Below are 26,995 nucleotides of genomic sequence, written 5' to 3'. Positions count from 1 at the left end.
TGAAATGCTGTTCTATCACAATGGGGTTTACCACTGATTTGTTTCCTTACACATAATACATTTTTCAAAGTGCCACATGATTAATTTTCAGAGCTATCAACCTAAATCGCAAATCGACTCTTTCAGCACCCCAGGTGTTTTGGTTTGATGAGCAAACTGAAGAAGCATGAAAATAATTTGATCTCAAGATCTTTGGAATAATTAAAGCTTAATAGTACCCAAGGAAAAAGAAAAAGAGAAAGCAGTAAAAATCCAAAACAAAGCTTCATTTACATGTTTGCAAATGAAAATTTTCTATTTATTGTGGATGGTATTAAGCTTTGCATTCAGTTGCAAAAATGCCTTTAGAAACTGGCATAATCTTGCCTCTATTAAAACTTTTCAGTGCACTTTTTAAAGAAATACAACTTTCTGATTAAAAAAGAAAAGATTTATGTTTTTAAAAATGTGTTACAAAGAGAAATCAGCCATTTTCAAAATGCTTTTATCCTTTATTTTTAATCTATAGAGATTCCATAGGTATGGAAATTCAAAAGAGCAGCCTAATTTTATGAGAAAAGTTACCCTCATAGAATAAAGCTATTAGTAAGTTACTGGCATTAATTTCAAGGTCCCAATGAAGGTGTTTGAAAGAATTTGTTACAGGCGTCTAAGGCTGAATTTCCTTGCGCAGTGTGGCTGATCTACTATTCGTCAACTTACTAATTGTTAATTTGTGCTTACAGAATATAGATTATCTCAAATTCTACTCTCAGAGGAATATTGGAAGAGATGAACTACTATAATTTAATAGCATCATATTTGAATGGACCTCACTTCCTCACACAACCTGGAGATTTGAAAATATGTGAGCTTCTTTCTACTAATGTAAATCAAAAAAGGTCAGCACTTGAAAAAAAAATTTTTTTGTAAAGGGCAAAATACTAAATATTTCAGGCTTTGTAGGGCTGCTTTTGTAGGCTTTGTAGGTCGCTGTTACAACTACTCAGCTCTGCCACTGTAATGCTAACGCAGCCACAGACAGAACATAAATGAATGGACATAGCAGTGTTCCAATAAAACTTTACAAAAACAGGAGAGTGGGACATAGTTTGCAAAACCCTGGTGCAAATAAACAATCAAGACACAACCATATGTCTTTGTGAAAACTTTTACAGAGACATGTAGACAACACACACCAAATTATTCTATCAGCAATTACAAAAACCATACTTAAGGAGTTCGGATAGTGGTTCAGTGGGTTAAAGACCTGATCTTGCCTCTGTGAGGACTCAGGTTCCATCCCTGGCCTCAGTCAATGGCTTAAGGATCCAGCATTGCCACAACTGCAGTGTAGGTCACAGAGGTAGCTCGGATCTGGTGTTGCTGTGGCTGTGGGGTAGGCCAGCAGCTGCAGCTTCGATTCAACCCTAGCCTGGGAAATTCCATATGCTGTGGGTGCATCTGTAAAAAAGAAATTAAAAAAAAAAAGAAAAGAAAAGAAAAGAAAAACTAGGTATATTTACCTGAGGTAGCTGTTTGGCAATATCACCACCTACAAAGACAGCTTCAAGATAAACCCAAAGGTTCTGGACTACTAGCCACTCTTCAATTATATCTGAGGACGTGGATAATTTATACACCCAATTCTGGATATTTTTTTTAAATGGAGCATTATATCTAAAAAGTATGAATGGAAAAGATATTACATTTTAAGAAAGAGAAAACAATATGGCCTAACAAAGTAAATTATAGGAGAAACATTCCTTTGACAATGAACTTTTTTTTTTCTAAAAGGCAGTTCCTATTAAATTTCACACATTTAATGAGATGTTTGTGTTTCTATGAATAAAACATATAATTATAGTGATTTCGCTTACTGTTTCCATACAGCAGTGACAGAGTAGGAAGTTTGCCAAGTTCGAACTTGGCACAGAGGTCCAGCAAAGCAACCGCATTGCTTGCTCCTCGGGGTAAAGGTAAAACAGAGAATACGATGACTTTCCAAGATTCCTGTGAACCAAATCCAAGTGGGGGCTGCCCATGACAATAACACATGGGGCGCTGTTTGTCACTGGTCTACGGAACTACTACCACAAGGCTAGGGTCAAGATTGAGGCTTGATGTCCACTACAGATGTGCTCTTCCACGCACAGACTGCTAATTCCACCAGGCACTGTGCCTAGATTCTGCAGTGTTAAAGATCCAGAATCGCTACCCCCCGAAAGCCTGGTTCCTGCTTTTTACCATCAGGGCTAGCTGAAGGGTTCATAAGGATACAAGGTGTCCAAAAAGCTGGGCACAACTAAGAAAGACAAGAAACAGAGTGGATGCCATGTGGGAGTGATGGGAAGCTACTGGGTAAAGACCTAATCATCCATTGTTGGATCAAGATGCTGACTTCAGTTTGCGGCAATGGTAAGTTGCGTAGTGGCATTTCCTGGTGAGTGGCACTTGTTGAGTGAAATCTTAAAATGTTTCTTTTGACCAGGACAGGGTGACTTGAAGGTGCTCACATATAGAATAGGGTTCTACTGGGTATAGTCTGATGCCTGAGTGTAACTCTTCATTTCTTATAGAAGCCTCTGTTAAACACGGAGGTCTTAAGGGGTTGTACAAAAATTGTCCCAAGAAAGTGGATGAGTAGATCAGGCAGCAAGAGGCATTTTTCTCAACACTAAATTTGTAGTGTCCATCTGGCTGTTAGTTTAGAGTTGAAAAGCAATCACTAAGCCAAAAGCACCTTCAAAATCAATACGTGGAGGAATTCCCTTTGTGGTTCAGCAGAAATGAATCTGACTAGCATCCATGGGGACGTGGGTTTGATCCCTGGCCTCTCTCAGTGCGTTAAGGATCTGGCATTGCCACAAGCTGTGGTGTGGGCTGCAGACACAACTCAGATCCTACATTGCTCTGGCTGTGGCGTAGGCTATAGCTCTGATTCAATGCCTAGCCTGGGAACCTCCATATGCCGTGGGTGCAGCCCTAAAAAAAAAAAATCAATAAGTGCAGACCAAGATGGTATGGATGGGTATTTCAGGGAGTTGAAGCACCCAGAGCCCAAAATAGTTTCCTGCAGAATTTTTAAAAAAGAGTCATCTTTGATGGTGTTTAACCTCCCCACATGAAAAAAAAAAAAAAGATCTGAAATAAAATCACTAATGATTGGCTTTTGTTCTTTTTTTTTTTTTTGTCTTTTTTTTGCTATTTCTTGGGCCCCTCCCACGGCATATGGAGGTTCCCAGGCTAGGGGTTGAATCGGAGCTGTAGCCACCAGCCTACGTCAGAGCCACAGCAACGCGGGATCCAAGCCGTGTCTGCAACCTACACCACAGCTCACGGCAACGTGGATCCTTAACCCACTGAGCAAGGCCAGGGATCGAATCTGCAATCTCATGGTTCCTAGTCGGATTCGTTAACCACCGCGCCACGACGGGAACTCCTGGCTTTTGTTCTTAACTGCATTGCACAACTCTGGGTGGTGGAAACTGTTCATGATAGGTAGGAAGGCCATGGAGCCCCATGCAATCAGGACCCACCATGAGAAAGTGTCACCACCCAGGCAACTCAGGTGTATCACCCATGGAGATACACAACTCTCTTCTGCAGTCATATCTGGATAGAACTAGAGCTCCATCCAGCTGGCAGTACTGGCTGCATGATCCGTCGGTGGTCGGCCCTAGAAGAAGTTTTTCCGTATCCACTTGGTGTTGCAAAGTTCTCTAAGAGGAGAATCTCCCAGGGTGTTGTGACTTCTTAGATATCCTAATACTCTTTCTTGCAGAATCTCAACACTGAGTTTACTAGAACCATAAATAAGCACCATACCACTCAGGTTATATGCAAGTTAAGGATTAATTTAAGAAAGGCTTCAAATCATGAGTTCATTAGCCACAGACCAGGTTCAGATGAATCTACAGCCCCCTTCTTCAAGAGGTCTAAAGGAATTCAGGATAGCATAATTTGAAATGATGGGCAAGTAGCTGCCTGGGAAGTTTAGGAACCACTGAAGAGCCAATGGGCGCCTTTGCCAGGATTATTCAAATTCCCTGAAAGCAGTGGATGCATCCTAGGAGTTTAACTCTAGCAAGTTCAACCCAGAACTCCCAGAACTAGGAGTTTTATGAGTTAGTACATCATACAAATACAAGACTGCCTCAGGGCCAGAGATTATGCAGGATGCTAGCTATTTATTTATTTATTTTTGTTGTCTTTTTAGGGCAGCACCTGCAGCATATGGAGGTTCCCAGGCTGGGGTCAAATCGGAGCTGTAGCTGACAGCCTATGCCAGAGCCACAGCAATGCCAGATCCAAGCCACGTCTATGACCTACACCACAGCTCACGGCAACGCTGGATCCTTAACCCACTGAGCAAGGCCAGGGATCGAACCCACATCCTCATGGATGCTACTCGGATTCGTTAACCACTGAACCACGATGGGAACTCAAGGATGCTATTCATTAAACAGTGATTCCCTTCCTGGAGATAGGGTATTAAAATCTCCATGCACCCTGGACACTAAACCTTGTTAATGACCTCTGAAATAATGTGACATATTTCTTAGGTGTGTTGGGGTGAAAACCAGTGAAGAATTCCCACATAGCCTGACAGGGGATTAGAGGATGCTAATGCCCAGAGAAAGACCTGACAGTATACTTAATCTGCCTGGGTCCCATTTTCTTTTTTTCTTTTTCTTTTTTTTTTTTTTTTTGGTCTTTTGTCTTTTTAGGGGCCGTACCTGCGACATTTGGAGATTCCCAGGCTAGGGGTCCAATCGGAGCTCCAGCTGCCAGCCTACGCCACCGCCACAGCAATGCAGGACCTGAGCCGCGTCTGCGACCTACACCATAGCTCATGGCAACGCCAGATCTTTAACCCACTGAGCAAGGCCAGGGACCGAACCTGCAACCTCATGGTTCCTAGTCGGGTTCGTTAACCACTGAGCCACGATGGGAACTCCTGGGTCCCATTTTCTAACTCCGTGCTTGAGATCAGAGTCAGAGTCACTTTTGAGCTGGTGCAGTAGTACAATGACGGATAGGTTGCCTCATTTAGGCTGCAGTGGACTCAGGACAGATATAGCCACTTTCTACCATAAAAATCCAAGTAGGTATCCAAGCCCCCTAACAGTATATTCCTTCATGTGTTGCCAGCACACTTTTCCTGGGCCATCACGGGAACACTTGAGCAGGTTTAGCCAAGGAAGACAAGGATGAAAAATCAGAAAACAAAAGAGAAAGAAGATAAGGATGAAGATGTCACTGTGGTGGAGAATCAAGCTGTTCAGCAGATGAGCTGCCAGTTTGGAGGAGAATAATTACAATGGAAAACAGGAAGAGGAGGTGAGGACCATAAAAGAAAAGATGGAGGCCATGGTTATTTGGGAAAATAGGTAGTTCTTGTGAGGACAACAGAATTCAGCACTTCATTTCAGACTCTTGTGTTGTGCCACAGCTACAAAACTGGGCTTTTACGTAAAAATATATAATCCTAAATACAAAATCAAAACCTTCCCCTGAAAACTATAAAATTATCTGTGTTGACACAGAGAACAGATTGTGGTTTCCAAGGGAGAGGGGAAAGGGGACAGATGGACTGGGAGTTTGGGGTTAGTAAATGCAAACCATTACATATGGAAGGGATGAATAACAAGGTCCTACTGTGTAGCACAGGGAACTGTATTCAAAATCCTGAGATAAACCATAATGGAAGAGGATATAAAAAAGATATATAACCGAATCGCTTTGCTTTACAGCAGAAATGAACGCAACATTGTAAATCAACTATACTTCAATTTAAAAAATAATTTTAGGAGTTTACATTGTGGCTCAGTGGTAATGAAACTACTTAGTATCCATGAGGACGTGGGTTCAATCCCTGACCTTCCTCAGTGGGTTAAGGATCCAGCGTTGCCGTGAGCTGTGGTGCAGGTCGAAGATGCAGCTTGGATCTGGTGTTGCAGTGGCTGTGGCATGGGCTGGCAGCTGCAGCTCTGATTCAACCCCTGGCCTGGAACTTCCATATGCCATGGGTGCAGCCCTAAAAAGACACACACACAAATAATAATATTTAAAATAAGTAAATAAAATAAGGTTACCTGTTGCTTAGTAAGGAACCTAGGACCATTAAACTATCCTCCATCAAGGTGATAATTTCTCCCGATTCAGTTCCTTTGAGCAGGAGCTCTCCCTTTCCCTTAAATGCTGCAAAACTTAGGTTCTGGTTGGTCCAATTCTCAATCACCTGGGTCAGCTTGGCTTCAATATCCTTCTCTTTAATGGCAGATATGCAAATATCCTTCAGAGGGAAATCAAAGACTATATCATGACATTTTCAATGATAAATTAGGTGCACTGTAAAAATCAGAATTTTTTAGCTTGGTCTAGAAGCCATTGGATCATTTTACAGCCAATAAAACCAAGGCTTGAGATCATTCTATTGCAAGTTCAAACCAGAACCCTGTGGTACTCTGACTACTAACTCTTTTACTGTGCCAGGAGATAATGGAACTTAAGTCATCATGTTTCTTGTTTCTATTTTTAATTGGTGTTTTTCAGCCAAAATGGAGAAAACCGTAGCTGCTCTCTCTCAATGGCTTGCTATGAGAAGCAAAAAAAGAATATACATGAGACTCTTTTGAATTCTTTAAAGTAACATATAAACCTTGCTATATCCCTGCCTGTTTGGGCCCTAAGATGAATATCTTGCCTGACACAATCTGTTTTTAATGGGTCTTCCTGTTTTTTTTTTCTGAGAATCTTTGATATGGAAGTCTCACAAGAGCAAATAAGAGGTATTTTCCCCAAACATGCCTCAATTGATTTTCATACTTAGAATACTTAGATGGGAAGGAATAGAAAGGTGCAAGGAATTTCCACTCATTATTAGCACACAAATAAGTATAATAAGTGTAATAAGAGTGGCCTGAACCATTGCGAGTTCTGAGGAGGGAGAAACTTTTGCCTGCAGTGGAGGAAAGGCTTCACTGAGGAAGGAGCACGTGCGAATAAGTGGGATTCCAACTGGGAGAGAGAGAGGACATTTTATAGGAAGGGAAAAGGCTTCCTTTAGAGGCACTGAACGAAGTAATGGTGAGACTCTAGCGTGGTTAATACCAGAGCAGGCAGGGTATAGTTAAGCGACAAGGAGGATAGGCTGAAGAGCTCCAAAACTAAAAAAATTTCAAATAATCATATCTCCTTGAGTTACAGCATCATTTTGCAAAACCAAATTTTGAGAGTGCATTATACAGGATAATTAGTACACTCTTAAATAAAATGTTTATTTACACAATGTTCAGAAAAAAAAAGAGACATTATTTAATAGACCATTTGTAAGACCTTATAACCTTCTTTAAAAAAGAAAGAAATGGAGAATTTTATTCCCCCCAACCTAAGGATTAAAACTTGGGAGATAAGTAAGATCTTATAATCTTATGTACCTCAATGTCATCCTTATTTTTAAGGAGTGGTGCTTCCATAATATTTCTAAGACAAAAAGAATCAGATTCCACATCAAACGGGGTTCCAGTTAACTCGGAGATTCGATCCCAGTGTCTCTGTTTCATTGCCTTATTGGTCATCATTTCTAGTAGAGGACATGACTCACTGAAATCATCAATTCTTTTTTTCAGATCCAGAAAAGCTTGCCAATCTTTAAGTCCCTTTGGCAGTTTACGACATCTTTCAGGGAAAAAAGAAAAGAAAAAATTATTTCATCTACGCATTTCTCTGAAGGTGTTATGAATATATTAACAACATATCATGAGATAAATTCATTTGTGAAATATCTAAAGGCTCTTAAGAAGACAGGCACTATAAAAAGGTAAATTTAATTCAATTGAAACCCACCTGTTCTGAAATTCCTGAAGTTCTGCATTAATTTTTTCAATGTCTACATCTCCCCAAAGTATTTCATAATAACCACTAATATTGCCCATTACAGTATCATACAGTCCATACAGCTTCTGCAGCAAGTTGAGTTCCTTTCTGGGAAACCAAATAATTAAGTCATTACATAATATACATTTAAAAAATAAATTCCATTACTGAATAGGCAGAATTAATTCAACCAAATATTTCATACATTATGTGTATAATGTCTTAGATACAACATGCATACAACCCTGGAGGTTTCCAAACAAAGAGTTTATTAAAGCTTCATCTACTAGGTCAAGATTATAGGTCTCAAATACTACAAGTTATACTATGAAATGTCATTAACAAATGGTTTGATTATTATTACCATACCAATCTCTGCAAACAATGTGACCAAAACTTAACAACAAGATCAAAGCCAAGGCTAAGGTTTTATTTGATTTTTTTCTTTCAAATGCAAGCTGGATTTTTAAAAAATTTTATGGCTGCACCTGCTGCATATGGAAGTTCCCAGGGGAGGGACTGAATGTGAAACACAGCTGTGACCTACATTACATCTGCAGCAACACTGGATCCTTTACCACCCTGTGATGGGCCAGGGATTGAATCTGCACCTCCGCAGCTACCACAGCCACTGCAGCTGTATTCTTAACCCATTGTGCCAAGGTAGGAATTCTGTCTTGCTGGATTTTTATGATTATGTCTGCCTTTAAATCTGACTTTACATGCCATTTTCCTACAAAAAGCTTTAAGTGCCCAAATGGAGTTATATCTGAAACAAGAATAAAAGGTGGGATTTCAGGGCCAAGTAAAGGAAAACTTTATTATGTAAAACACCAAAAAATAAACCACTCAACAGAGTTGGTGAATTCTCTCTCAAATTCTTCAGCCCTTCACATACCATGAGGGTCCACTGAATCCAATTTTTATTTTTCAGTTTATTTCTTGAGTAGCTCTAATTATTTCTAAGGATTGAGAGTCACAACTTTTATTATTTATTATAAATAAGCAGAGATCAAGGATAAAATATGCTTGTGTTTTTGACAGAGTAAAGCTCATTCTATCTTGCGTTGACCTAAAACAAATAGACTTCCAGTTATTTATCCAGAAAAAAGGGGGGGGGGCGTTATTTGGGATTGGCAGAAAATTGCAGCTAGGGGTCTGTGACCATGGTGAGCCATGTACAAGTCCCAGAATGGCCAGGGAAGAAGAACTCTTTTATAGAGGGGAATAGGAAGTTGGGAGGGTTACAGTAAACACAAAGGCCATGGCTTTTCATTGGCTGACTCGTTGCCAGGAAAGAAGAGGAGTCTTTCTTCCTGTTAGGCTCTGCTAAGGTTGCAGAGTATGACAGCTCCCCCCTTCTGGTCTCCCAACTCTATGTTTCTGTTCATTAATTTTTTTTACACTTGCAATCATCACAAGGGGGCACTGGACCCTTTTATAAATCTAAGGTACATTTTGGAATCTTAGTTATCTTTTTTTCTAATTCGTGTTTCCTTTTTCTAATTCATAATTCTAAAAATTATTTCATTATTAATCACTGAACATTCCCAATTATGCTAAAAAATGACTAAAATAATGAGAAAAAAATAATGATGAAATCTCCTATAAGGATGATGCAATAGTGAAAAAATAATTACTGCGGCATAATCCTTTAAATTTCTTATTGAGTGGCCAAGATACTGTATCATCTTTCAAGAAAATATAAAGAAGGAACTCTGGAGACATCATTTTTGTGGTCTTTTGACTTCTGTTTAGCTTTTACTTAATATCATTAAGATTTCAGTACTTTTCATTTTCTATTTAAAACAGCAAAAAAAGAAAATTGAAGAGGAAGATGCCTCCCAAGTTTTAAACAGAATAGAAACAGAAAGCAGCACTCTAGATTCTAATTTTGATAGTGAAACTGAGTGTGTAAGTGAAATCTCAGACCTTTGAGTCTTTAGATGAGGATAACTTATATGGACTTTTAACTCACTAATATATGAGTGAAAAATATATGTCAAAAGAGGCAACGGCTTCATCGTGCAATATTTTGCAGCAAGAGCCTAGAACATCCCACTTTGTAAAAAGGTAAGTGATAGTGTTCCTTCATTATTTATGATGTTTGTGTAAATTTTATTTGATACATTCCACAACAGGACAAGGGTTGAAGACAGACATATATTCAAAGGAAATAGATAATGCAAAAATGAGGGGAAAAAAGTTAATTGAACTTATCATTCAAATTTAAAAGTAAAGATTTTTGTATTTATATTGCAAAACAGGTTGGTGATCCCCTCTTCAACAAAACTATGTGTCCAAGTTTTCAACATTCTGAGTTTTAATGATGTGAGTGCAAGAAAAAACTGTAAGTAATGATAAGCTAGACATTACTGGAGATGGAGTTGAAACCTGGAGTCAGTGTTTACGGGATGGGTATGCTCCAGGTTCATGCATATCAGCTAATGAGCTATATTCAAAAGTTGGTCTTGGGAGTTCTCACTGCGGCTCAGCGGTAATGAAACTGACTAGTATCCATGCAGATTCGGGTACAATCCCTGGCCCTGCTCACTAGGTTAAGGATCCATGAGCTGTGGTGTAGGTCAAAGATGAGGTTCAGATCCCGAGTTGCTGTGGCTGTGGTATCTGGCAGCTGCATCTCCGATTCGATCCCTAGCCTGGGAACTTCCATGTGTCACTCATGTGGCTCTAAAAAAATATAAATAAATAAATAAATAAATAAATAAAAGCAAAAGTTGGTCTCCATTTCATGTATATTTCAACCCAGGCCATTCTAGAATAAAAATTTGGGTCTTCACTGCTTAAATTATTATTATATTTTGTAATAAAACTTGCTTTTCACCATTCCTTTATTCTTCCTTCTGAAAATCATTCACAATTACTTAAAAACATAAACACTTAAAAGGGTCCATTGGTCCAGATGGTAGATGAGGATCATTAGTTTTCCTAGAAAACTGAGGGTGAAAAAACACTGATCCTCAGACCAAGGATGCAAAAGAACTAACCAGAGAGTTTATAAAAATGCAGATTTGCTAGGACCCAGTCCCAGACATCCTGATTCAATAAGTCAGGGAAAAGGACCAGACATCTGCAACTCTAACACAGCTGGGCACTGCCTTATGCTTAGCAAATGACTGTTTTTAGCAAAAGAATACAAACCGTCTACCCTACATGGCGGAAGAATTCATTTAGCTTCAGACAATTTCATGTCTGTTTTGCCAAAACATTTTCATGCTGGGACTTTGAAACAAGTCAACATAAAGTTTTAAAGCCAAGATCCTAACAAGCTAATGCCACTGTTTTAGATTTGCCTTTGAGTCTATGGCCATACCGCCCTGAACATGCCCGATCTCGTCTAATGCTGCTTTTAGGGAGAGTTATATTTAAAATTCTATTAAAATATGCTTCTTTAAATCCTAGGTCCACAGTTTAAAATCAGTTGTTACTGGAGTTCCCACTGTGGTAGGTGGGTTAATGATCTGGCTTGTCTCTGTGGTATTGCTGGTTCCATCCCCAGGCCCTAGAACAGTGGATTAAGGATCTTGCGTTGCTGCAGCTGTCACAGATATTTAGATTGCAAATGCGACTTAGATTCGATCCCAGGTCCAAGAACATCCATAGGCCACAGGTGTAGCCGAGAAAGGGAGAAAAAAACAAAACAAAACAATTGCTACTGTTTAAAATCAATTAAGTTCCTTGGCCTTCCATCTCAACCAATTCTGTCTGCCCAATAGGGAAAAGCACTTAGCATTAATGCAGTAAGAAGAAAGCAAAGGCCAAAGGTGGCTAGTCCTCTAAACAAACAAAAGTTACCCCAAATTGCATGCTTCTACACAATTATTGACATCATTCAAAAATTGTGAAAAGAAAAAAAAAACTAAGCACAGGCTAAATATTGGCATGAACACCCAGAATTTTTGCAGTGTATTTTCTATTCACCTAGAACATTTTCTTTTGTATATGAAAACTGTATCCAATGGGTCAGAAATAGCCAGGAAGGAAGAGACTATTTAGGAGTTTTCCAGGCCAGAGTCTTCTCTGAATGATAAAAGATTTAATGGTAACATGATTCTTCTAATGGACAGTATCAATTATTTGCATATAACACTTGACCAGTTTCTAAACTTACCTGGTTTTGTGTAAAACCTCATAGTCAGTCACGGGCAACCCAAAAAGTTGTTCACCAGATGAATACGTAACAAATTTCCTCCACAGATCATCAAAATTGGCCTATAAAAAGGTTTTTAAATTATAGTAAAATATAATTAATTCAGACCTATTAAAGAAGAATTTACTATAATAAGAATAAATGCTACATGAAGGTTTATTTAGTAACATCTATGAAACAAGGATTTGTGAAACAAATTTTTGCTGATACCAAGCTATCAGAGGAAAAGTTAAACTCTCAGGAAAATTTTCTTTCAAACATTCTGAAATTATCCATTTTATATAAAATTATTGCCTTAGTAAATTAAGTGGTCCCCAGACATGTAGTTCATGCTCCTATAAATACATCTGAAAGAGATGAAACTGCATTTAAAAAATTCTATAATTCGGACTTTTTCACTGTTTTAGACTGGTCGTCTCTCCTATACGGTTCCAATGAGTGAAGCATTGGTATAATTCATTCAATTTTGTTTTCTCTACAAGCAATAAAAGTTCTATAAAGGATTCCATTTTAACACCATTTGAAATAATTCTAACCGGTTTAAAACAGCAAAATTAATGCATAGATCTTTTGAAATGGAATTTGAATATCTTATACTTAGAATGCTAAGTATGAACAGTGTTTTAAGGCACCAAGGGAAATAGAAATAATTCACTCATGACAAGGTATGTGTGTGCTACATAAATTGTATAACATGTCAATAAGGATCCTAAATTCCCAGTCCTGCAAAAGTGTCTGGCATCAGACCTCACAGTGCTCCGATGACATAGATCTGACAGGCACATTAGCCCATTTTACAGGAGCCCAAACAGGAAAGTGTCAAGACCCAGGAGGAACTCCAGTGAACTCCTAGTTCCTAGAAGGGAAGAGCCATTTTGCACTTTTTTTTTTTTGTCTATTTAGGGCCACATCTGCAGCCTATGGAAATTCCCAGGTTAGGGGTGGAGTCGGAGCTGTAGCCGCTGGCCTACGCCACAGCCACAGCAACGTGGGATCCCAGCTGTGTCTGCGACCTACACCACAGTTCACAGCAACACTGGCTCCTTAACCCACTGAGCAAGGCCAGGGATTGAACATGCATCCTCATGGATACTAGTCAGGTTCTTTACCCCTGAGTCAAAACAGAAACTCCCCACTTTGTATTTTTTATATTCCTTGGATTAGTATAGTGGTTACTCAATAATAGGACTGTGCGACACTAGGAAAGGGAAAACAAAAACTTCATTTAACTTCACAGCAGACATTGCTATGACACGCTTCATGCCAGCCAAGTACCTGGAAACGCCCCAAATCAGAGTAACTTGCATCAAAAAACACCACCGGGACCTGAGACCCAGTGTGAGATGAGGCTCCTCCTTCTTCCCCAGATCTAGATCTGCTCATTTTGGGGGGTGAGAGGGGCAAGGGGAGCACCTGCTTTTGAGAGTTAGGTCTGTAACTATGACCCTCATCCATATACCCAGCTAGATTCCAGCAAACAGGAACCACCCCTACCCATCTCAGGAGAACCTGTGATATAACAGATTCCATCCAACCTGACTGAACCTTTTTGGTAAGACTGTGCTTGGAACCAGCCTGAACAAAACATGTACATAAAGCAACGAGAACAAATTACTGACTCAACTCCTCCATCTGCTTTGGGAGGAAAAAAATATGAAGTAACCTCCGACATAGGTAAAGGGTATTGCGAAACACCTGCCCAGTACTGTGGCAAAAACTACAGAAAGCGTTCCTATGACTAGATTAGCTGCAGAACTTTGGTATTCCCTGTAAAGAAGAAAACGCTGGTTTTTGGAAGGCAGCTCTGTATGTCCTGGCGGGATGACCATGGAAGCTGCCTGAGTACAAATGCAGGGAAACAGACTGGGTGAAGCAAAGAAACAAGGGAGGTCTGGGGGGGGGGTGCAGAACAGAGAGGTGTTATTACTGTTATTTTAAGAAGGAAAGACAAATAGTTTTTTAAATGCTAATTGGGAAGATTTAGCAGGGAGAAAAAGGTTAAAAGCAAAGGAGAGAAAAGGGTTGACCTAAGAAGAGACAAGACGGAGAGTAAAGAGGCCCCAGGACAAGAAGGAGGGGGCACATCTCTCTGAAATTTTCCCTGCAAATTTGGAGACAGGATCATCTGTTCAAATGGATCCCCACACTCCTCCTCCTCTCACTTGTACTTCTGCGCAAGCTGGAAGCCTTGATCTTTTCCCCTCAGCTCAAGCTCCAAGCCTATCAAGTCAGTTTCTTCAGCAAACTCATGAGGCATCCAGTTTTCTTCATTCCAAGTGCATTTGCTTTGTCTGAATCTTTATAGCATCTTGCTTATGTGATGGAAACTGTCATCAGTCGGGCCACCCTCCCTCTAAACCATTTTCTGCACTAATGCCAGAGAAATATTTGAAAAACACAACCGTTTTAAAAATTTAAATCTGATCCTATCATTCCTGGCTCAGAGTCCTCCACCCACAAGCTCCTTACTGTAGCCCACAAGGCCCTCCCATTCGTGACCTCCGCCATTGTGCTGCCCCATCCCTCATCCTCTCCCCTTTGCCCTCGGCGCCCGCCCTAAACTCCCTGTTTACCTCCTCACTGCCTGGTCTTTGTATGAGCCACAAATTCTGCCTACCTTGTTTTCCTCCTTCCTCATCTAGCTCACTCTAATTAGTCCCTCAAGAAGCTGTGTGGGTCCTGCCTCTTCCAGGAAGTCTTCTCTGTCTGCCTCACCAGCCCCCATTTGGCTTGGGAGTGCCTTATATCTGTTTCCAAGTTCTCTTAACTAGGTCACAGTGGTCACCACATGGTTCTGCTATCTATCTAGCGGTCTCCCTACCAGATTTTAGCAGCTTGGATGTTAGAACCATTTCTTAAATCATCTTCCTATCAACCAAGATACCCAGTAAGCATCTGATAAATGTTTTTTAAACAACCAAGAATGCAAGTGGGATAGGGCGCATAAAGACAATACAAATATATAGTACAGCCACTGGAGAAAACAGGATAGACGGGAGGATGGGATTAACACATACACACTACTATATATAAAAAAGGTAACTAACAAGGACCTACTGTACAGCACAGGGAGGTCTACTCAATGCTCTGTAATAACCTACATGGGAAAAAAGGATGGATAGATGTGTATGTATAACTGATTCACTTTGCTGTAAACCTGAAGCAAATACAACATTGTGAATCAACGATACTCCAATAAATTTTATTTTATTTTATTGTTATTATTATTTTTTTGTCTTTTTGCCATTTTTAGGGCCACTCCCGTGGCATATGGAGGTTCCCAGGCTAGGGGTGTAATCGGAGCTGTAGCCACTGGCCTACACCAGAGCCATAGCAACTCAGAATCCGAGCCATGTCTGCAACCTACACCACAGCTCACGGCAACGCCAGATCGTTAACCCACTGAGCAAGGGCAGGGATCGAACCCGCAACCTCATGGTTCCTAGTCGGATTCGTTAACCACTGAGCCATGAAGGGAACTCCCTCCAATAAATTAAAAAAAGAAAAGAAAACAGGATAGAGAATGAGAACAAATAACAAAATTCCCTGATGCTCCCAAGGGGCGAGCTGACATAAAAATCCATGAATTTGCAAAATATTAATCCAAGTGGGTGTGTGATTTTTCTCTAGACGTGCTCAATGATCTGAGTGTAGAAAAAGATGATGAATGGCTGGTCTGGTCCAGTGAGAACTGTAATCTGAAGTTGGACATAGGACTGGGGAGGTTTAAAGTGTTGGATAGAGAGGGAGGAAAAATAATGGATACAGAGGAAAGACAGGGAAACTGTCAATATTCAAAATCCTATTTTGATACATTTTATTATTCTATGAATTTTTTATCACTCATACAAATGAGACACTTGAAACTGAAATAAGGTACACACTCAAGTTCAAAATCAAAGTCTTGTTCCCTAAAATCATAGAGGGCTACTCTATGCAGAAAAGCATGTGGGATAGAAGAGAAGGAATCAATTGCACTACATCGTGGATTCAAATATAATTCAAGTCTAGGCACCTGAAATACTAACTTTTCCACTGTCAGGTAAAATGCATAAATTTCCCTCTAAAGTCACTGTAAACAATAACAACACGTTGTCGACATGACCACAAAAAAAGTAGTTCTACCTGAAATATCTGGAGCCTGTTGCTAGCTTCTTGGGGTGGTATATTTGGAACCATAGGTCCTTCCTGTAATGAACAATATCATCTCCATTTTAATTATTAATCATATGTATTTATCAGTTTATTGGGTTTACCTATTATTTCCTTTTACACAAATAAATATAATTTTTAATTTAATCTGTTTTTTTTTTTTTTTTTTTTTTTTTTTTTTGTCTTTTTGCCATTTCTAGGGCCACTCCTGTGGCATATGGAGGTTCCCAGGCTAGGGGTCGAATTGGAGCTGTAGCCACCAGCCTACGCCAGAGCCACAGCAACGCAGGATCGGAGCCACATCTGCGACCTACACCACAGCTCATGGCAACGCCGGATCGTTAACCCACTGAGCAAGGGCAGGGACCGAACCCGCAACCTCATGGTTCCTAGTCGGATTTGTTAACCACTGCGCCACGACGGGAACTCCAATTTTTAATTTAAATGGTCTAATTTTGTCCTGTACATGAAGCTTTTGTTTGTTTTTTTGTAACAGTTTTACTGAGATATAATTCATTTACACAGCCCACTCATTTGAAACTTATAATTCAGTGGTTTTTATTATATCCACAGAGTTGTGTAACTATTCTCACAATAAATTTTAGTACATTTGCATCACTCTTCATTTTGAAAGGACCTTGACATAGCTAATAAAAAAACATGATTAAATTACATTTTATATGAACTTCCTAATGCAAGAGCTCTGTTTCAGTTCCTTTATGATGATAACTTATGATGCTGCGGGTGTGCATCAGAATAACTGATTCAGTGTGCTGACAACCATCTCTTTTCACTAACAGTTCAGCCCAATATGGAAACCAGACACACGTAAGTTGAATACTTGGAAGAAGTAAAATGTGCTCTCTTGTGACCATGAGCCAAAAAACAGTTGCAAAAAAGACCATAGATGGTCTGTGCAATCATGAATATTATAGCTATGCTAAATAATAGACTAGATTGCCAGGATAATAGAATAATGCAGCAATAAAATCTAACCTTCAAGATTAAGTTTAAAAAGTATTATAAGGAGCTCCCTCTGTGGCACAGTGGGTTAGGGAATCCAACTTCAGTGGCTCAGGTCATGCAGAGGCGCAGGTTTGATCCCTGGCCTGATGCCATGGGTGAGAGGATCCAGCATTGCCAGAGCTGGGGCATAGGCCGCAGCTGTGGCTTGGAGTCAGTCCCTGGAACGGGAACTTCCATATGCTGTGGGTGAGGCCATAAAAAAAAAAAAAAGAAAAAAAAGTGTTATAAAAGGAGTGCCAAGGGTTTAAATTATCTGATGATTCCAGATCTATTGTGACCACTAAAACAAAGCAGAATGTGTTAGAGGACTAAATTCCACTTCTGAGTTTAACTTCAGAGGGATTAACCATTCATTATCCGTCATCACACCAGGTGGAACAGTCTGTGGCGCTGACCAAGGATGACATTTATTACTTATTTTTGGTGACTCTTTTGGTTTTCTAAGAGTTAGTGAAGAAAAAAAAATCAGTTGCATAATACCCTGCTATTAGGACATTTAGAGTTTTACAGCCTTCCAGCAAGTGTATTACATTTTCAATTATGAGTATTCCGGCCCTGTAAAGAACAAACCCACACTTTTTTTTCCTTCCACAAGCTCCAAAGATGTTGCTCCTTTTATCTGTTAAATGTTTCTTCCTCTATAAAACATGCTTAAAAGTATACCTATCCCCCCTTTTTGATAGCATCAAACATGCAAAGATAGCTTCGTACACACAGTGTACAACTCACAGTGTATTTCTCAGGTTCATGACCTTCATCTCATATAAACATACCGCTGGACATCTCAACACACAGCATGCAAACACTTAAATTACCGTCTCATATGCTTCGGCAAAGTTCATTACATCCTCACGAAAAACTTCCACGGACTCGAGCAGACTACTTTTAAACTTTGGCTGCACTAGAACTAGTTCATCTTGTACAGAGACCTAGAATGAAAAAAATAATATTCAAGAAGTAATGTATTTAAATGAAAACTACAATTCTATTCCAACAAGATTATCTCACCTAGCTCCTACATGAGTAAGGAAGTCTCTGCAATGTTATTTGTAAAAACAAACAAACGAGCAAAAACAAACCGCAGAAATAAGCAGTCTGATTATACTAACAGGAGACTCAAGTCTGACCTAGAAGCAGCACTATTTAACTGCCATAAAGAGAGTGTTCTGGCTGACCAGCACAGCCCACTGCTAAGGCCAGGGTAAACAGTTACAACTAGGGGCCCAGTCTCTGGGACCAGGCCATGGTCTGGGATTGGCAGTCTCTTGAAGGTTCATGTGGTTGCAGTAACTGGACCCGTTTCCCATAAGAAAATGGTATTACTCTAGATATTCAAAAAATTAGCAAATATCCTCCACAATGGTCCTCAAAGCTTCTGCTTAAACCTTCAGTCAAAAGAGCTAGCATTTAATTCATGCTTACCACCTGCCAGGCTCTTTCTATATGTTAACTCCTTTTATCCTCACAAGCCACCCCGCCCCCCTGCCGCCTGTGTGGTAAATACTAATATTATACCCATTTTGCAAGTGAGAAAACTGAGGCACAGAGAGACAAAGTAATTTCCTTGAGGTCCCAGCACCAGGACGAGATAAGATCAAAGATTTAACACCTGGCAGTGTGGTTCTAGGGCTCCCACTTTGAACTGCTCTCAACAACAGCATCTCTCTGGGTTGGAACATACGTTACTTCATTTTTTATTTTTCAGTGGCATATGGAAGTTTCTAGGCTAGGGGTCAAATCAGAGCTGCAGCTGCTGGCCTACACCACAGCCACAGCAAGGCAGGATCCAAGCCACATCTGTGACCTACACCACAGCTCACAGCAACACCAGATACTTAAGGATCCAGCCACTGAGGAATCAAGCCCACGTCCTCATGGATACTAGTCAGGTTCGTTACCACAGCCGGAACTCCCATAGTTCTTAAAGTAACTATAGCAAAGAATGGGTCAGTGGATTTACTACTACCAGTTAAAGAGATAGGTAAATAAGCCAAGTGAACATTTTCCATTGAACAATAACAGAAAATTGGGCTTCACTAAATCAACAGAGGGCTCCCCACCTTCTACCTAAGATTCACTTGCTGGATTAACCAGCTAGTACCTTTCAAAATAAGTTTCCTGGTCAATATTGAATATGAATTTAAACAAAAACAAGTCTTAAAATATCTTATGTACATTACTTCAGATGATTATCATAACCACATTTGCTAAAATTCCTAAAATATTCCTAAATGACCACACGAAATTGAGAAATAAAGGTTATTAACTTGCATAAGATCACACAATCAGCTGGTGGCCGAGCTGGAATCACCTGTCATGACCCGGTTTCAGCTCTGTGTCCTTGCTATTGTGCTATGTTTCACTCTCACTGACAAATCTTACCATAAGCAGAAAATTTTAAGCCAATGTTAATTCATATCCAATTAAAGTTTCAGTATAATAAAAGAATCTACACCCTTCCCTGGAGTTCATTTTTAATGTCAAAATATTTACCAACATCAAAAATGCTTAGAGAGAGAGTTCCCATCATGGCTCAGTGGTTAACAAGCATTCATGAGGACTCGGGTTTGATCCCTGGCCTCACTCAGTGGGTTAAGGATCCGGCATTGCCATGAGCTGTGGTGTAGGTCACAGACATGGCTTGGATCCCGTGTTGCTGTGGCTGTGGCATAGGCCAGTGACTATAGCTCCAATTGGACCCCTAGCCTGGGAACCTCTATATGCTGAGAGTGTGGCCCTAAAAGGACACACACAAAAAAATGCTTAGAGAGGAATTTATATCTATAAATGCCTATATTAGAAGAAAAAATGGAGTTACCACTGTGGCATAGTGGGTTAATGATCTGGGTTGTCTCTTTGGCAGCATTGGTTCAATCCCCAGCCTGGCACAGTGGGTTGAAGATCCTACACCTGTGGTGTAGGTCACAGCTGTGGCTTGGATTTGATCCCTAGCCTGGGAACTTCCACATGCCATGGGTGTAGCTGAAAAAGAAAAAGAGGAAGGAAGGAAGGAAGAGAGGGAGGGAGGGAAGGAGGAGGGGAAGGAAGAAGGATGGGAGGGAGGGAGAGAAAAGAAAAAAGATCTCAAATCAGTAACCTAACCATTCACCTTAATAAACCAGACAAAGAACAAACTAGACCCAAAGCAGGCAGACGGAAGAAAATAACAATAAACTGACACAAACAAATGCTATAGAGAATAGGAAAACAATAGAGGAAATCAACAAACTAAAAGTTTCTTCTTCACAAAAATCAATAGCATTGACAAAACTTTACCTAGTCTAACCAAGAATAAAGGAGAAGAGGACTCAAATTACTAAAATTAGGAAAGGAGAGACCTCACCACCTACTTTAGAGAAATAAAAAGGGTTAGAAAGACACAATCAACAAGAGGAACAGGCAGGCACTCTTCAGAATGGGAGAAAATATTTGCAAATCATATACTTCATAAGAAGTTAATATCCAGCATATATAAAGAACTCCTACAACTCAGCAACAAAAACCAAAAAACCCAACTTAAAAACACACAAGGGACTTATATAAACCTTTTCCCAAAGACTATTAGCAAATGGCCAACATGCATATGAAAAGTACTGAATATCATTTTTCATTAGGGAACTGCAAACCAAAACCACCTCACCCATTACGTGAAATGCCACTTCACCCATTTAGATGCCTACTATCAAGGACACAGAAGATAATGAGTGTTAGTGAAAATGTGGAGATTTTGGAATCCTTGTGCACTATTTTGGTAGAAGCGTAAAGTGGTGCAGCTGCAATGGAAAACAGTATGACAGTCCTAACATTTTCTAAATAGAATGACTATATGACCCAGCAATTCTATTCCTGGGTGTGTATCCAAAAGAACTAAAAGTAGGGTCTCAAAGAGATATTTATACACCCATGTTCATGGCAGCATTATTCTCAGCAACTAAAACATGGAAGCAACCCAAGTGTCCACTGATGGATGAATGGAATATTATTCATTTAAAAAGGAAGGACATTCTGATGCATGCTACAGCATGGATGAACCTTGAGGATATTATGCTAACTGAAGTAAGCTAGTCACAAAAAGACAAATGTTGTACAATTCTAATAATGTGAGGTACCCGAAGTAGTCAAATTCACAGAGATAAAGTAGCATGGTAGTTTCCAGGGGCTGGGGAAAGGGAGAAATGGGGAGTTGTTGTTTAACGGGTATAGAGTTTCAGTTTTGCAGGATGAAAGTGTTCTGGAGACTGGTTGCACAGCAATATGAATACACTTACCACTACTGAACTCTACACTTAAAAATTATTAAGATGTAAATTTTAGGTTATATGTATTTTACCACAATTTCTTTAAACTTAGTACAAAGCTACAGTAATCAAGACTGGCACAGGGGTAGATAAATGGATCAACAGAATAGAATTGGGAGTCCAAAAAAAAAAAAAAACCCTCACACTTATGATTAATTGATTTTCAATAGAGTGCCAAGACAATTCATTGTTGAATAGAGAGTCTTTTCAACAAATGGCACTGAGCTAACTGGATATCTACGTGCTTTTACATGATGCTGGACCCCTCATTCACACCATATACAAAAAGTAACTCAAACTTTATCAAAGACCCACATGTAAGGGTAATATTATAACACTCTCATAAGAAAACATAGTAGTAAACCTTCATGATCCTGGATTAGGTGATGGTTTCCTAGATACAATACCAAAACACAAACAAGGGGGAAAAAAGACAAATTGGACTTGATCAAAATTAAAAACTTCTGTTATTTCAAAAGACACCATCAAGAAAGTGAAAAAACTCACAGAATGAGAGAAAATATTTGCTAATCCTTTGATAAGGGACTTACGTCAGAATCTATAAAGAACTTATACAAATCAAAAATAAAGAGACAAGAGTTCCCACTGTGGCTCACCAGGTTAAGAACCCAACGTAGTGTCTATGAGGACGCAGGTTCGATCCTGCACCTCACTCAGTGGGTTAAGTATCTGGTGCTGCCACAAGCTGTGGCATAGGTTGCAGACGTGGCTTGGATCTGGCATTTCTGTGGCTGTGGCGTAGGCCAGTAGCTGTACCTCCAATTCGACCCCTAGCCTGGGAACTTCCATATGCCCCAGGTGCGGCTATTAAAAACAAATTAAAATTAAAATTAAAAAATAAAGAGACAGGAGTTCCCCTCGTGGCACAGTGGAAATGAATCCAACTAGGAACCATGAGGTTGCAGGTTCGATCCCTGGCCTTGCTTAGTGGGTTAAGGATCTGGCATTGCCGTGAGCTATGGTGTAGATCGCAGACACAGCTCAGATCTGGTGTTGCTCTGGCTGTGGTGTAGACTGGCAGCTATAGCTCCGATTCAACCCCTAGCCTGGGAACCTCCATATGCTGTGGGTGCAGCCCTAAAAAGACAAAAAGACAAAAATAAATAAATAAAATAAAAAAATAAAGAGAAAAATAACCCAATTTTTAAAAAACAAGCAAAGGATTTAAATTCACCTTTCTCCAAAGAAGATCTACAAATGGCCAATTAGTATGTATAAAGATGCTCAACACCATTAGCCGCTAGGAAAATGAAGTACTGGTACATGAGATCTCAATATGGATAAACCTTGACAATATTATGCTAAGTGAAAGAAGCTGACCACCAAAGACTACATGTTATACAATTCTATCTATAGTAAATGTCCAAAAAAAGCAAACCCATGGAGACAAAAAAGTGGACTAGTGGTTTCCAAGGGGCTGAGATGAGGAGAATGAGAAATGATTACTAATGGGCATGGGGTTTCTTTTGGGGTGACAAAAAATATTCTGAAATTAGGTGATGATGGTTGTTGTGCACTGTGTGAATAACAATCACCGAATTGTATACTTTGAAATGGTAAATGTTATAGTATGTGGATTATACCTCAATGCAGCTATTACTATATATTAAGCTTTTTTAAAAAGTTTGAAATGTATTTTTTTTTCCTGGGGAAAGTGACTTAAGAAAAAAAGAATTAAATTTGTACTTACAGCTTTGCTCTGCAATTTGTTGAAAGAATACCTCAAGGTATCAACTGCTTCTGACTCTTCTTTGGTTACCTCAACTTCAAATCTGTTTAAAATAGCATAAGCTTCCTGTGGGGTGAAAAAAAATCACAAGGAATGTAACCGCCAAATGATTTAGATGCCTCCTAGAAACACACTCCTATGTCTTAAAAGACTAGAAGAATGGTTCCCAAAATTGAACATATATGAAAAGCTCCAGTCACTGACATCAGGTATTGACTCTAGATCCCAGGCCCTGAAATCTGGATTTAAAAAGCACCTAGGTGATTAGGTGATTCTGGTGGAGAGTGGGCAGATCACTTTGAGATACTAAAGTATCCTAAACAAAACAAAACAAAACAAAACACAAAAACCCTAGACTAATTTTCTGCCTCTCTCTTCTCCTTGATTATATGCCAACACCATGCAAAATGTTTTCTCATGCTCTATTAAAATACGGGTTGGCTATAATGAGGAATGGAATGAAATGATGAGGTGGGAGATACTGTGGAGAAAATAAATCAGTGAACAAACAAAATGGAAAAAACAACACTCACAGATACAGAGAACAGATGGGTGGTTACCGTAGAGAAAGGGGGCTGTGAGGAGGGTGAAATGGGTGAAGGGGGTGATGGAGGGGAAGTAGACTTGAGGTGGTGACTGCTTTAAGAGTACGCAAATAATGAATTATAATGTCATATGCCTGAAATTTGTATAACATTATATACCAATTATACCAATTTTTTTTTAAAGTGATGAATTGGCAGTTGGCCTCATCAAAAGAATTTATGCTGAAGACCTGCGTTTCAGCAGTCAGGAAAAAAAAGGATACGATGGTCTGTTGAATTTCGAGAAGTGAGTGGTCAGCGATCAAAATACCCAAATACTAAGATTTAATGAAGCAGTAAAGGTGGGACATCCATTAATTGCCAAAGAGTATAGATGCCATGGGTTCAAGAAAGCAATGCTCAGTTGTGATGATCACTGTACAACTACAAATGTAATAAATTCATTGAGTAATAAAAAAAAATAATAGAGAGAAAAAAAAAGAAAGTAATGCTCAGTCATGAATAGTGGGTTCCAGAAGGAGGCGACGGGAGTGATAATCTCCAGGTATTACAGGCAATGAGGGAGTGCTCTGTCCACAGAGAATTTTTAAAAATAGGAACAAAATGAATTGAGACTATTTTTTTTTTTTATTTTCCCACTGTACAGCAAGGGGGTCAGGTCATCCTTAGATGTATACATTGCAGTTACAGTTTTTTCCCCCGAGACTATTTTTTTTAAGGGCTGCATCTGCAGCATTTATAAGTTCCCAGGTCAAATCAGAGCTGCAGCTGCCGGCTGCTGCCAACAAATACAGTAACGCAGGATCCAAGCCACATATGTGACCTACACCACAGTTCACAGCAACACTGGATTCTTAATCCACTGAGAGAGGCCATGGATTGAACTTAAATCCTTATGGATACTAGTCGGATTTTTAACACACCGAGCCATGATGGGAACTCCAAGAGATTGCTTTTTATTATCACCATGAGCCAGAAAGTCTAAGTATTAACCATAAATACTTGTGGTAGACAGAATAACTGCCTCCCCGATGCTATCCACACCCTTGTCTCCAGAACTTGGACCACATTACTGGAATATATTACCGTACATGACAAAAGAGATTTTGCAGGTATGATTAAGTTAAAGAATTTGAGATGAGGTAGGGTATTTTGGATGAACTAGGTAATCACAAAGGTGTGTTTAAGGGAAAGAGGGAAGCAGGAGATTCAGAGTCAGGGCAGACGTGATGACAGAAGCAGGGATAGGAGTGATGCTACCGTTGGAAGGGAGCCATGAGCCAAGCAGTCTCTAGAAGCTGGACAAGGCAAGGAGAGGATTCTCCCCTAAAGCGCCACTGACATGTTGATTTGAGCCCCCATAAGACCCATTTTCAGACTTCTGACTTCTAGAACTGTAAAATAATAAATCTGTGTTGTTTTAAGCCATTAGGTTTATGGTAATTTGTTAGAGCAGCAAGAGGAAACTAAAACAGTACTCTTCCCTAAAAGTGGCTCTTATTGATTTAAATTCCAACAGTTCACCACTTCCACCAGCTGCCCGTGGTATATGCCACTATATGCCACAGCTGGTCCTGAGACCCACAGCTGGTTTCTAAGGAAAGCCCAAGATATTTGGGGAACTTGCCTAACTTGTCAGGATTGACGGGAAAGAATACAATCATTCTCTTCTGTAAAAGGTAGGTGACAGCATGGAAACGGAACACTGTCTAGACCAGCACAGCCTTATTAATATATTAATATTCCTTCATATACTGTTCACTGTTGATGATTATCAGAATCCCTCCAAGGACATCAACATCAGAGAGGAAATACAGGCAGACTATGCCATAAAACAGATGAAGAAAAATGTTAACAAAATCAACTTTTTACTGTCCATTTAAAAAAAAAAAAGCATATCATAAAAGAAAAACGCAATCATTTCTTACTTCAATTGGTCCCAGAGTCATGTCCATTTGAATTTCATTATCACGGATACAAGACAAGGCTTCCATTGCAAACCGGACATCATCTAAGTCACGAATGGGTCTAGATAACTTTTTCAAGTATTCGTTGATAAATGCTATCATGTCTGACATTTTCTTTTTGTATTCTTCATTCAAATACCGACAGAGCAGCATCTTCCATGCCTTAGCCTCGATTGATAAGGCCAGTTTCATTGGCTCTGGCGAAGACATGAAAAGGTCAAAATAGAACACAACTGACATTCTGAAACGATTCGCTTTATGTGTAATCTGAGCATCTATAACTCCACTATCCTATTTGAGAGCCACTAGCTACAATGAGCACTTGAAACGTGGTCTGAGTTAAATGGGCCGTAAGTAAGGTTACTAGATTTTGAAGACTTTAATTCCATGGAGTATGTTAAGCTGTTCATGAGAAGGACACTAAAGTCTAAGGAGAAGATTTTGGAAATTAGTTCTAGCACCATCCAATGTAAACCCAGTTCTGTTTCTGCCCATCCCGTTAACAGCCCTCACTCATTCCCCCACTGTCTTCCTTGTCACCCCACACAGGGGGGTGTAGCACAATTTTCGTCTGCCAAACCTGCCCAGTTTTCCTGTTGTTCCACTCCCTCCTTGCCCACATGGTCAGACAATATGTATAACCTGACCTCCTCCCTGGACCTAGCTGAGTGTCCCCACCAATCCTGACCTTTTATGGACCAAGCAGAATCCTTTCCTAAGAGTTTGGAATGAGACTTGAGGGGGAGCCATGTGGCCTGGGAAGCAGAAAAGGTCATGCAGAAAAGGAAGGAGAAATGAGAGAGGCAGAGAGAAAGGGTGTCCTTGGCTTCCTATACTGTCCCTTGGTTTCCTCTACTGGTGCTGGCCCATTCCTGCCACCCAATTGCAGCTTGGATTCTGAGATACACCTTTTTTCCCTGAAGGTAGTTTAAAGAGCTTTCTGCTCTTTGAAAACAACAGAGTAACTAGTCAACTCTACCTTATCAATCCTCACCCACTCCTCTTCTCCTAGTACTCTACATCCCCAGCCCTGCCAAGCATGAAATAGATTCCTCCCCTCCCATCTTTCAATGGTTAAACTGAGAGGACTAGGGAGCTGAGAAAACTGCAGCCTCAGAAAAGACACACAGGCAACTTGTCAACCGAGGCTATGAGATTCTATCTCATGAGGTCCGTGCCTCGTGGGCTTCTTTTCCCCTTTTCCTCTGGCCCCAAAGATTCAGCCC

The 26,995-nt window shown here is 39.9% G+C and overlaps 1 protein-coding gene across 1 annotated transcript in view; it reads right to left on the bottom strand.

The window, feature by feature from the left end:
- The window catches only part of DNAH8 (dynein axonemal heavy chain 8), a 297,717-nt gene that overhangs the window by 172,218 nt on the left and 98,504 nt on the right, over positions 1 to 26,995 (bottom strand). The window contains exons 29-37 of the mRNA XM_084967979.1: positions 25,731 to 25,966; positions 23,219 to 23,323; positions 18,025 to 18,138; positions 16,157 to 16,219; positions 11,993 to 12,093; positions 7,831 to 7,968; positions 7,422 to 7,662; positions 6,078 to 6,277; positions 1,506 to 1,659 (exon numbers count right to left, since the gene is read on the bottom strand). Of these exons, the coding sequence (XP_084824105.1) occupies positions 1,506 to 1,659; positions 6,078 to 6,277; positions 7,422 to 7,662; positions 7,831 to 7,968; positions 11,993 to 12,093; positions 16,157 to 16,219; positions 18,025 to 18,138; positions 23,219 to 23,323; positions 25,731 to 25,966 (1,352 nt within the window). The remainder of the gene's footprint in view (positions 1 to 1,505; positions 1,660 to 6,077; positions 6,278 to 7,421; positions 7,663 to 7,830; positions 7,969 to 11,992; positions 12,094 to 16,156; positions 16,220 to 18,024; positions 18,139 to 23,218; positions 23,324 to 25,730; positions 25,967 to 26,995) is intronic.

Source organism: Sus scrofa, chromosome 7 (genome assembly GCF_054392235.1).
Source record: "Sus scrofa isolate SSC_HxYL_T2T_F1_AM1 chromosome 7, Sscrofa_HxYL_maternal_Yorkshire_Landrace_v2.0, whole genome shotgun sequence".
Lineage (NCBI taxonomy): Eukaryota > Metazoa > Chordata > Mammalia > Artiodactyla > Suidae > Sus > Sus scrofa.
The sequence above is the reverse complement of the archived record's forward strand: the minus strand, read 5'-3'. Positions and strand labels throughout refer to the sequence as shown.